The 12,064-nt window shown below is 40.1% G+C and overlaps 1 protein-coding gene across 2 annotated transcripts in view; it reads right to left on the bottom strand.

Annotated features, from left to right (window-relative positions):
- The window catches only part of ADAM23 (ADAM metallopeptidase domain 23), a gene marked incomplete at both ends in the record, with an annotated part of 161,698 nt that overhangs the window by 60,655 nt on the left and 88,979 nt on the right, over window positions 1-12,064 (bottom strand). For both annotated transcript variants that reach the window (XM_079924205.1, XM_079924204.1), the window contains 2 exons: window positions 713-776; window positions 1,813-1,895. In XM_079924205.1, the coding sequence (XP_079780331.1) occupies window positions 713-776; window positions 1,813-1,895 (147 nt within the window). The remainder of the gene's footprint in view (window positions 1-712; window positions 777-1,812; window positions 1,896-12,064) is intronic.

Below are 12,064 nucleotides of genomic sequence, written 5' to 3'. Positions count from 1 at the left end.
GTACATTACATCCCCAGAATTTATCTTATAACTGGAAGTTTGTACCTTTTGACCACCTTCACTCATTTCCCCCACTGGCCTCTGGTAACCAGTAATCTATTCTCTGTTTACGTGAGTTCAGTTTTTTTAGATTCTACATGTGAGTGAAATTATACAGTATTTGTTTTTCCCTGGCTGATTTATTTCACTCAGCATAATGCCTTCTTGATTTCTTATCTAGGTTGCTGGCCTGTACATGACTCCTAACATTATTTTCTCCCCTATCTCAAAAGAAAACTAAATATTGTATAATATAATCATAGTTCACCCCACAGATTTCCCCACTGAAGATTCTTAGACTCACAAAAGTTATGTACTTGCTTACAGTCATACAATTATCTAAAGACCGTGAGAATAAAAGCTAGCTTAAAGGAAAACAAGGTGGTCAGTACAAAATAGAGCATCCTCTCTGCTTTCAGTAGACTGGAAAGAACTGGTCTTAGCTTTAGAAAACCTAGGTTTGATGCCTCTTACCATGCCTTACTGGTATGTGACCTGGGATGTGTAACTTAAGCTTCAAAACTCATGGTATCAGTCCAAGTGTGAAATAAGGTGCTATAGATAAACACACTTTGAAATCTACCGGATTGTCTCTTTATTGCTCAAAAACAAAGATGCTGGAAAAGTAAGGAAAAGGAAACCATAAGGAAACTGATGTCACAGTCAGACTCACCTCATCATGAACCAGCTCCAGTGGTTCTATCATATACACAGAGGTATTATCTTCAAACATGCCACTGTGAAAAGAAACCACAGGAGGAGAGAGTTAACAAATATAGCAAACATAGTATGTCTTTAAAGATAAAGAGTGTATCTGAATAAATACCTTTATATTGTCCCAAATCAAATTCACATACCTGCATGGAATCACCCTGTGGTCCCACCACTGCACTAGACAGCGTATAGGCTACAGAGAGTGTAAAAAGTGTACACCAAGAGCATACACGTTATACCTGGCATAATTAGTTTCGAAATTAAATGGACAGATAAGAAGATTAAACTGGGATAGAACTATTCATGCTGTTCCAGTATCTCAAGTTATTATTACAGAACCATGTACAACTAGCACAAATTTGTTATGCAAATCCAATATCATCTGGTAGAAAATAGACAGGTTCTTCATGTATAAGAAAAAGCTAAAACCACCTGATTCTGAAGAGGCAAACAGAAGTATCTTTACGCCTGCAAGTTGCGAATTTCCATTAAGACTCTGTGTTGAAAATCGCATTTAAGAGACAGGATTTTTTATAAAGTGTGGAGATAGGATTTTCAAGATCCCTTTCATCACACGGCCACAAAAGACCTTTACATCAAGTGTTACTGTGTTCAAGTCTAAAAGGCACCTACAGATGTTTCTTAAGAGCCTTCCTGAAAGCCGAAGCATGGGCTCCTCTCTTTCGAACCCCACCCTTGCCTGGCCACCTCCTGCTTATCCTTAGGTTATGCTGAGTGATAGTTCCTCTGGGGGATACCTCTGGGAAACCTTTCTGGACTAGGGTCGGTCATCCCAAAAGTCCCTGTCCTTCCCCTTCACAGTACCCACCAAAATGGCAATTAAATAATAATCTGTACAATCATTTGTTTAATCTCTATATCACCGGCAAACTCTATGTGTTAAGAGAGCAATGACTTTGCCCTCCTTGTTCATGACTCCACATCCACTCTCTAACCCAGGACTGGTACAGAAGAGTCACTAAAATAACTATGAAAGACAAGATGGAAAGGGTGAATGGGTGAAACCAAGTTCATTCTCCCAATGACAGTCCCACATACTGAAGTCCATTGCAGGTCGACAGAGCCACCCTGGAGTCCTTGATACCTCTGATGTTTCCATGGTAATAACAGTGCTCTCCACCCTGCAATGCAGAAGAAGATTTCATTGACAAATTATGCTTTCTCCATCACGATTCACTCTTTGGGATGATTCTGTAAAGCAAAAAGAAAGGCAAGGATGATCCTAGAAACTCCTCCTGTTTGATAGGAAATCTCAAAGAGCACTAGGCAATTTTTCAACTTTTCTATAAGAAGCAGGTGTATATTCAATGTAATGAAGGAGAAAAGCCTTTAACAGAGGAATAGGACACCAATGCAACTGGAACAACTTATATACCTTTCCTAAGCATGTGAGGGAGTAGACACTTACCAGATACTGTTAGGGAATAAAGTCTTCTACATCACTGAGGAGAGGCCCCCAAAGGTGCTGTTTAGAATCATTTTTTTATGGAAAACTACACAAAGCTTGGGGATTTGCTTTCTTACCCTTTAAAATCAGTTTTTTAATTTTTTTAGAAATAATATACGAACTTAGTTTTCAAAGGCAAATAGTAACTGCGAGGACTGTTTTAAACAACACAGCAGTTTCCTGTCGCTTTCTCTCACCATCGACACATTTTTAACACTTTTAGCTGTTTCTTCTGTTGTTTACCAATGCATTTCTTTCTTTTTTTTTTTTTTTTTTTTTTGTGGTACGCGGGCCTCTTACTGTTGTGGCCTCTCCCGTTGCGAACACAGGCTCCGGATGCACAGGCTCAGTGGCCATGGCTCACGGGCCCAGCCGCTCCGCGGCATGTGGGATCCTCCCAGACCGGGACACGAACCCGTGTCCCCTGCATCGGCAGGCGGACTCTCAACCACTGCGCCACCAGGGAAGCCCACCGATGTATTTCTGAATGGAATATTTATACTGTTATGTCCTGATTTATTTCACTTTAGAAATTACCTTCCTAATATAGAATCTTGAAATCCCCTCTCGCCCCCCATACATTCCAACACACATCACAGACTTTTGGTCAAATTGATATTTAGTGTTTGTGTTATGACTATGCACATATTGTTCATAGCTGTGCCACTCTACATTGTCTTTTTTGCTCCATTTTAAATTTTTTCGAGAACTTTTATTTTCTTCTTTGGTTTTCCATGTATTTAGCACGTACATAGACCCTGTTATCTAAAACATTATCTATAACTCTTCTAAGTATGGTCAAGCACATCAGGTAATTTATCACATCGTTTTGTTCCTGGAGACACCCCTCTTGCTTCACCCTCCTGCCGGGCCTGATGCACAGCTGCTTTACAGGACTTATCTGTAGCATCATCCTGGGAACTCCTTTGTCCCCTTTCTGTATTGAATCCTAGATCCCATGTCTTCTCCATTCATGGCCCCCTTTCCTGGAGGTATACATCCCCTGGTAATTTGTTGAAAAAGTGTTTGTAGAAGATAAATTTGATGAGAATTTGCATGTTTGAAAACCCCTTTTCCTATCTTCACCCTAGATTGATCTTGTGGGTGGGTAGAGAATTTTAGATAGACAATTATTTTCTCTCAGCATTTCAAAGGAATTGTGCACAGTCTTCAAGCTTCTAATGTTGCTGTTGAGAACTGGAAATTATTCTAATTGTTGACGCTGTCTATACAATCTATTTTTCCCCTTTCAAGAAGACTGTAGGAAATTCTATTCACACCCGTTTTCACAAAATCTCAGGATGTGCCTCAGTGGGGACTTTGCTTACTGATTGCACTGGGCACTCTGTGGCACCTTTGAATCCAGAAAATGCACTCTACCCAATATTCTGTAATCATCTATATGGGAAAAGAATCTGAAAAAGAATGGATATATGTATAATATATGTAACTGAATCACTTTGCTGTACACCGGAAAGTAAAAGGAAAATGCATGCACTTCAGTTCTGGGAAACTTCTATTATTTCTCTGATAACCCCCCTCCTTTCCATTTTTCTCTACAAGCTGAGCTCTTCTACCAGAGTAGAGAAGGAATGGCTGCCTGTCTATCTGGGGTAAGGAGAAGATCAGGAATTTAGTACCTTCTCTATGTAGACTTTCAACCAATCTTTCTGTTTTCTGGCACCTTCGATTCCTGGGGCTTTCTGGGTGCAGAGACACAAGCTGGCTTTGTTCTGCTTGGTTTTGTCCCAGTGGAACTTAGCAAAGCAAGAAAAAACCCTCATCCATCCGCTTTCTATCACCTACAATTTTACAGACACCTCTGGTCAGCTGTCATCTCTTCTCTTGTCTTTATCCTTGTTTACACCCTTTTTAAAATTCCTTAACTGTTATTTGCGTGGCTTATTATCAGGAAATTGAGATAAATATAAGCACTGAATCCACATTGCCTAACCAGAAGCTTCCTATTTGTTTTCTTTTATTTATTTTATATTGAAGTATAGTTGATTTACAATGTTGTGTTAGTTTCAGGTGTATCGCAAAGGGATTCAGTTATACATACATATATATCTCATTTTTTTCAGATTCTTTTCCCATATAGGTAATTACAAAATATTGAATATAGTTCCCTGTGCTATACAGCAGGTCCTTGTTGGTTACCTATTTTATATACAGTAGTGTGTATATGTTAATCACAAATTCCTTGAAGAGAATACTGACTTTGACTTTTATTAATGATTTACATTTATCTTGATCACTGCTTATTAAAGTGTATTACAATAGCCTCAGAGGCTACTTAAGTGCCTAGAGGGGTTCACCCACACATCAAATCACCACTCCCCAACCAACTCAGTTTGTTTCCTTTTAGTAACTATAATACACACTTTCAATGTTGGTTTCTAAAATTGGTATTCTAATATTTTTACTATTTTGTAAAGGATTGCTTTTCCGTTCTCAAAGAGCAACTCTGTATATAAGTAATGACTTCTATATAATATGCCAAGTTCTATCTGCATTTTCAACTCTGGAACTTATAAGCACAAATGGTATCACACCTTTCAGTAATTTGAGAATCCAGGTCGATACTCGGCAATTAAATTTCAGACTCTTCCCATGATTCTAAAAACAACCATAGGTAACTGTAAATTCCATCAAACCAGTTATTTAGCACTTTGTGTCACACCAAAAGGCTATCTTAGGTCAGGTGATTGTTAGAAGTACACAGCAAACACTGTCATATTTATTTGACCTTTCTAAGAAGAGCTCTGTTTTTTAGATTTTCCTACACACAATCTTTTTCCCCCCAGAAAATATTTCCAAGTCCTTTCCTAGATTTCAGGTTCATTCACTTGCTGAAGGTTGATGCTCTCTCAGTATAAAGGTCATTGGTACCTGATTGAGTTAAGGCAGAATATTATCTGAAGGGAACTGTTTGGTTCACTGTATATCTGGTTGTGGATCACCATATTTTCTCGACTTTAAATGATATTTGTGGTAACATCCAATCCCTGATGTTTATCATAAGAAAGCTTTAGTATCTAAATTGTGGGATTATATTAAGCACTATAAGCAATTTGGCAGTTCTAATTTAGTGTTAGTATTAGTAGCATTAGAGGATTTTCTGAGTTTCTTATTGCTAAATTTATACCAAGTGTTTGAGAAAGCATTACCAGAAAAATACTGTTTGGCAACTCTCCGGATTATGCAGCATTTTGTTAACACCACTACAAAGTAACATCTTCGGGTATTTCATATTAAATAAATCCCCGTTAAGAAGACGTATTCCCTCTTGGATATCAGGATGACAGGAGCGGGTCACTGCAGAAGGGCCCCTTGCAGAGGGCCTCGTTAACGAAGACACTGAGTAGTCAGCTCTGGGGGTGTCTCCACCCAAGGAGCTAGCTATCTGGAACACTCACTGTCTCACTGTAACTGCTATCTCTATGCACAAATAGGAAGACACTCACAAAGTGCTAAAAGGCTCTGCCAAAGACAGCAAAAAGCCAAACTACATCCCACAACTTCAGGCTCCAGTGTTTCTTTCTCCAATCAGGAAGGCCTCAGACAGTTCAAGAGTGCTGGCCAGACCCTTCGAGATCACCACTTATGAGCGGATCACAGATCTGTGACTAGGCAAACGGCAGACAGGAGAACCACAAAGGGCTCACTCAGCACATGACACAAGTCTATGTGTGCCTCCATGGGCATCAGCGTTTTCAGATTAAAAACTGTCAGTCAGTTACTTATAGTCAACAAAAATGGAACATCTAATAAATGAAGATTACTGGGGTAGTCAAAGGAACTTAAAAATCCTAGCAAGTGTGCTCCCCAACTTTCTCAGCCCACCACTTCCACATAAGATCCCACAAGCCAGGTAATGCTCAAACAACCCCATTGGAAACCATCAGGCAACTCCCGCAAATAATGAAACATCGAAGTCGTGTGCATCCTTTAACACATTTCCTAATCAGATGAGTAACAGCTCTGGGAGTCTAGCGATAACTTCGTGAGGGAAAAAAAGATTTGGCTCCCTGGTATTATTGACTGAATGACAGAAATGATTTGATTCTACTCACTTTATTTTTTTCACTTTTTTTTGTTCTTTTTTTAAAATTGGAATATAGTTGACTTACAATGTTGTGTTAGTTTCAGGTATACAGCAAAGTGATTCAGTTTATCTATCTATATTCTTTTTTAGATTCTTTTACATTATAGGTTATTACAAGATATTGAGTATAGTTCCTTGTGCTATAATACAGTAGGTCCTTGTTGGTTATCTATTTTATATATAGTAGTGTGTATATTTTAACCCCATACTCCTCCACCTTCCCCTTTGATTTTACTCATTTTAAATAGAACCTATTGGAAACAGAATCAATGTTTCAATATAATGTATTTTAAAATTGCCCCACCTTTGTGTCTGTTTAATTATCTCATCTGCTTCAGTAAAGTTCAATCAGCCAATTCTTATTATCTTCATTGCTTAAGAAACCCTCATAAACCTGGGCATTCATGGTGACCAGGCACTGATGTTTTCAATCAACTCCTGTACATCTGGATAAACATTTGAAAAGAAACTCCACAGGCCACATCTCACAAATGTGTATATTATGATATTCCAGGTTCTGAATATGGTAATTAAAAACTCTGACACTATACTCAAGTGTTTATTCTATATGCATATTTTTAAATACTTCAAACTTATCAACCAGCATGATATATCAATCTATTTAATAAATCATTGGGCTGGTTGCAAAAAAAGAAATGTTTTTAAAAATCTATGGGCTTCCTTGGTGGCACAATGGTTAAGAATCCACCTGCCAATGCAGGGGACACGGGTTCAAGCCCTGGTCCAGGAAGAGCCCACATGCCGCGGAGCAACTAAGCCCGTGCACCACAACTACTGAACCTGTGCTCGAGAGCCCGCGAGCCACAACTACTGAGCCCACGTGCCACAACTACTGAAGCCCACGTGCCTAGAGCCCGCGCTCCACAATAAGAGAAGCCACTGTAATGAGAAGTCTGTGCACTGCAACGAAGAGTAGCCCCCGCTCAGCACAACTAGAGAAAGCCCACATGCATCAACAAAGACCCAGCACAGCTAAAAATAAATTTTTAAAGTTCGTGCCCCGGTCCGGGAAGATCCCACATACTGCGGAGCGGCTGGGCCCGTGAGCCATGGCCGCTGCCTGCGCGTCCGGAGCCTGTGCTCCGCAACGGGAGAGGCCACAGCAGGGAGAGGCCCGCGTACTGCAAAAAAAAAAAAAAAAAAAAAAAAAAAAATCGATAATGGGACACATGTACCTGAATTTGAATACTACAGAAAAAGGATACAAAAAACATTTCAGAGAATTGGACAACTTGAGAACTCAACACCTGTTTAATTATTTACCTTCATTAAACTCAAGGGGAAAAACATGTTCAGGTATGAGAAGTTTGGCTGTACTATATATATTTTAATGCTACATACATTTTTAATAGTTCACACAAATCACACTATTCAAATTTAAAATAGCTTTGTGAGGAGCCAGTGTGGTCTGCTCTCTTGATTTCCTGGGGAATTTTTTTAGCCTCCCAGTCAGGAGCCTTGCCCACAGAAGCCCATTCCCTCTGACAACAGTCCCTGCCAAGAAGCCTTCATGGACGAAGTGAGCTTGAGCTGAATCATGGTAATGATTTGATAAGGAAAGCATAAAAAACATTCTAGGAGGGCGACGTGATTAAAAGCACAAAAGAACAAAGGCGAGAACAGAATATAGAACCCACAAGGACAGGGATTTTTGTCCGCTTGGTTCACTAATGCACATCCAGCTCCTAGATCAGCGACTAGATCAGAGGGAGTGAAATCAATATCTGTTTAATAGATAAATAAGAATGGCTTCTTCATGAGCCTAAGTGACAAGACCAATCTGAAAGGACCAGAGGGTTTATGTTTGTTGAGACAGTGGGTAAATAAACTCCCATTACCTACTTGAGAAGTTTTTTATTTTGAGATGCTCTTTTATAGAGTATAATTCAGTGGTTTTTAGTATATTAAAACAGGGTTGTGTAACAATCACCACTTTCTAATTCCAGGATATTTTCATTACCTCAAAAGGAAATCCTTTGCCCATTAGCAGTCATTCCCCATTCCTCCTTATACCTCCCTAACCTCCCCCAGCCCCTGGCAACCACTAATGTACTTTCAGTCTCTATGAATTTCCCTACTCTGGACATTTCAAATAAATGGAACCACAAAATATGTGGTCCTTTGGAACTAATTTCTTTCATTTAGCGTAATATTTATAAGATTCATTCATGTTGTAGCATGTATCAATCAGTACTTCATTCCTTTTTATAGCTGAATAATATACCACATTCTGTTTATATATTCACCAACTGATGGACATTCGGTTTGTTTCCATTTTTTGGCTATTATGAATAACACTGCTATAAACATCCATGTACAAATTTTTTCTTGGACATAACATTTTCAATTCACTTGGATATATACCGAGATGTAGAATTGCTGGGTCACAAGATAATTCTATGCTTAAATTCTTGAGGACCTGCCGAACTATTTTCCAGAGCAGATCCACCATTTTCCATTCCCATCCACAGTATATGACGGCTCCAGTTCTCCAGATCCTTGTCTGCACTTGCTATTGTCCATGGTTTTGGTTGTAGCCATACTAGAGGGTGTGAAGTGGTACCCATCCAAGTTTAAAATCAAATGAGAGAGTGACACAGGTGAAATAGGGATCAAAATATCACCTTCAATTTTAGTGTTGCTACATTGGAGGAGAGGATCAGCTGAGAATCCAGTGGGCCTACTAATGCTGCCGCCTAAGTTAGCCAGACTTACCCACCAAGGCACAGACAAACATGGGATAACCAACACCCTCCCCCAACCCACCCACACCCACAAGGGCTGCCACTGCACAACTGAGAACAAGTAGAGAAAATGTGCCCTTCCTGTAGGGAGGTGGATCTCACCCAAAAAAGGGAGGAAAGGACTATGTAGCCGTGCCCAGCTCCTTCCCACCAGTTAAGTCGCTCTTCTTTCCCTGGGCAAGAGGGAGCAAGGGGACAGGAAGAAGCCAGGGTGAGAAAATAGAGCTAGGAAAGGACGATTTCCTCACCCCTTAATAAGGATGAAGAGTAATAAAGGGAAGTAGGGACAGAAGTACTGTATCTATCTATTCAGTCTTACACTGTTGGCCAGGTGGCAGTTCTTTTCATAAGAAGAGAAACCAAAGTATTAGTAGGCATTTAAAGTTAATGGTTCACCTAAAAGGGATTTAATAGAAATATATTAAATTTGAAAATAACTATTATACCATCATACTGATGCCTAACTCCTTTAGAAGAACTGACACACTAAAAATTAACTTATTTTTAATAGTTTCATCAACAAAGTTGACCAACAAATCAACAAAGTTGTTTTGTCACATACTGTGTGCAAAGCACTGTGTTAGGAACTCTAACAAAAGCTATCGCTCGGGCTTCCCTGGTGGCGCAGTGGTTGGGAGTCCGCCTGCCGATGCGGGGGACGCGGGTTCGTGCCCTGGTCCGGGAGGATCCCGCGTGCCGCGGAGCGGCTGGGCCCATGGGCCGTGGCCGCTGGGCCTGTGCGTCCGGAACCTGTGCTCCGCGGCGGGAGAGGCCACAGTAGTCGGGGTGGGGGGGGCATACCGCAAAAAAAAAAAGCTATCGCTCTGTTGGTGCACAAGGAAAGTTCTTCCATGTGCGTTTACTAATACCTGGCACCTATTCTATACTGCCTACCTAATCTGCTGATCTCTCCAGTTCCTATATTTGCTTCACAAGGAAAGAAGCCCATTTAGCCCACTTTCATCCAATAAAAGTAAAAGCCTAAGACTTTAGCCTCTTCTTAACTAGAAGTGGGAACTAGGTAGGGGCTTCATAGCTGTGATATAGGAAGACCTAGACAGGTTCCTCCTAAGTGTGGTTCATCATTTTGTTCGACTCTAATTCCCAGAATATTTTAAACGTCCACCTTCAGATTTCACTTCAAAGCCAAGTAGCCTATTAGTGATTCTGTTCCTCCCTACTCATGTGAATAATGGTGTGTGTGTGTGTGTGTGTGTGTGTGTGTGTGTGCACGCACATGTACTTTTGTCTAAATAGTTTGAGATCTTCGGAAGAAAGGTTGCACGGGTGTAAAAACAGGTTTATTTAATCTAGCCATTCTTACATACTGATTTTCTTTTCTGGTACTTGATACAAAGATTTTCTTAAACAACATGGAAGGCAATGTGAAGTTTAAAAACATGTTTTTAAAAATGTGTATGTAATGGTAGTAGAAGCATGAATTTATACAAACTTTCAGAAAAAAAAACCTCTCAATATGTAGCAAAAACCTTAAAAATATACCAACTCTTTTTTTTGTTTGTTTGTTTGTTTTTCGGTACACGGGCCTCTCACTGTTGTGGCCTCTCCCGTTGCGGCGCACAGGCTCCGGACGCGCAGGCTCTGCGGCCATGGCTCACGGGCCCAGCCGCTCCGCGGCATGCGGGATCCTCCCGGACCGGTGCACGAACCCGCATCTCTTGCATCGGCAGGCGGACTCTCAACCACTGAGCCACCAGGGAAGCCCTATACCAACTCTTTAACCCAGAAAATTCTATTCTCAAAATTAATCCTTAATCAATTATTAAAGAAGTGTTCAAAATGTATCTGGAAGGCCTTTCCTTAAAGTTATTTGTACAGTGAAAGAGTAGAAGCAATCTAAATGTCTATCATTATGGGATTAAACAAATTATAGCAAATGAATTGGAAACAATATGATACACTTTTTAAAAATAAAAGTTTAGAAGAATTTTTAATGAATGCTAAAATGTTTATAATATTGTTAGGTTAAAAAATTCCCCCACAAGATAATGTGTACCATATCATCTCAGGTTTTAGAGTGTTTATATAGATACATACGCATAAAAAACAGACTGTTACCATTCATTCATTACATATAAAGCAAGTAAGTTTGGGTATATAAACTGTTTGGAGAAAATGGGTCATAAATAAGAAAAAAGCAATGAATACAAAAACTGCAATGAACACCTCTTTTGTCAGAGTTAAAATACCCTTTGTTTTAAGTTTTAGTTACAACTGATGCAAGATCTGATGTGTCTTATTCATGATAAGGCCTCCATTTGGGACCCTCAAATGACCTCTGGTGAGAAGTTTGGATCAGGTTACCGCAGCCTGCAAAGGTGGTTCATTTGCTGAGTCTGTAAAGGTCTCAGGCAATCTTCTCTTCTCCAGACTCATGATTCAGCATCTGCAGTGCTCACAGCACTGGCACAGCTGACAGAAGCTTTGTTTCGTACAAATGCCAGGCAGCACTGTTCCCGTGCTTGATTTAGCATTTCTGTTCACTTTCCACAGCATTAACTTTTAAGGAGATTCAACAACCCCCCAGATGCAGCCTAAGGCGAGAACTGACAGACTAGTAAGAATAATAGATGGAAGTTCTTAATCTAGGGCATAAAATTCAAAGGTTTGGAATGCACATCAAACTACAAATGTCCCAACTGTTAGTTGGACAGTTATAAATCCGGAGAAATGCCATGACCCCTCATGGCAGCAATCTCAGTTCATACCACCTATAAATACTTGTTAAGAGGTTATCAGACTGACAAGCCCAGGTTACCAGACTGTACAACCCAACAAACCCACACATGAAAGGTCCACTTCTGTGCCAGTGCTCATTAGCAATCCAGGAAACAACCCAGTAATGTTTCCCCCCTTGTTTGTTTCCCTGTTTGTGTCCCATTCCCATGGCACCCATGGACGCTGCTTAGGCTCAACGGCACTCTGTGGCCTTCTTACAAATCAGAGTCT

Source organism: Stenella coeruleoalba (genome assembly GCF_951394435.1).
Source record: "Stenella coeruleoalba genome assembly, chromosome: 6".
In the NCBI taxonomy this organism is placed as follows: Eukaryota; Metazoa; Chordata; class Mammalia; order Artiodactyla; family Delphinidae; genus Stenella; species Stenella coeruleoalba.
This window is presented reverse-complemented; position numbering and strand designations above follow the sequence as displayed.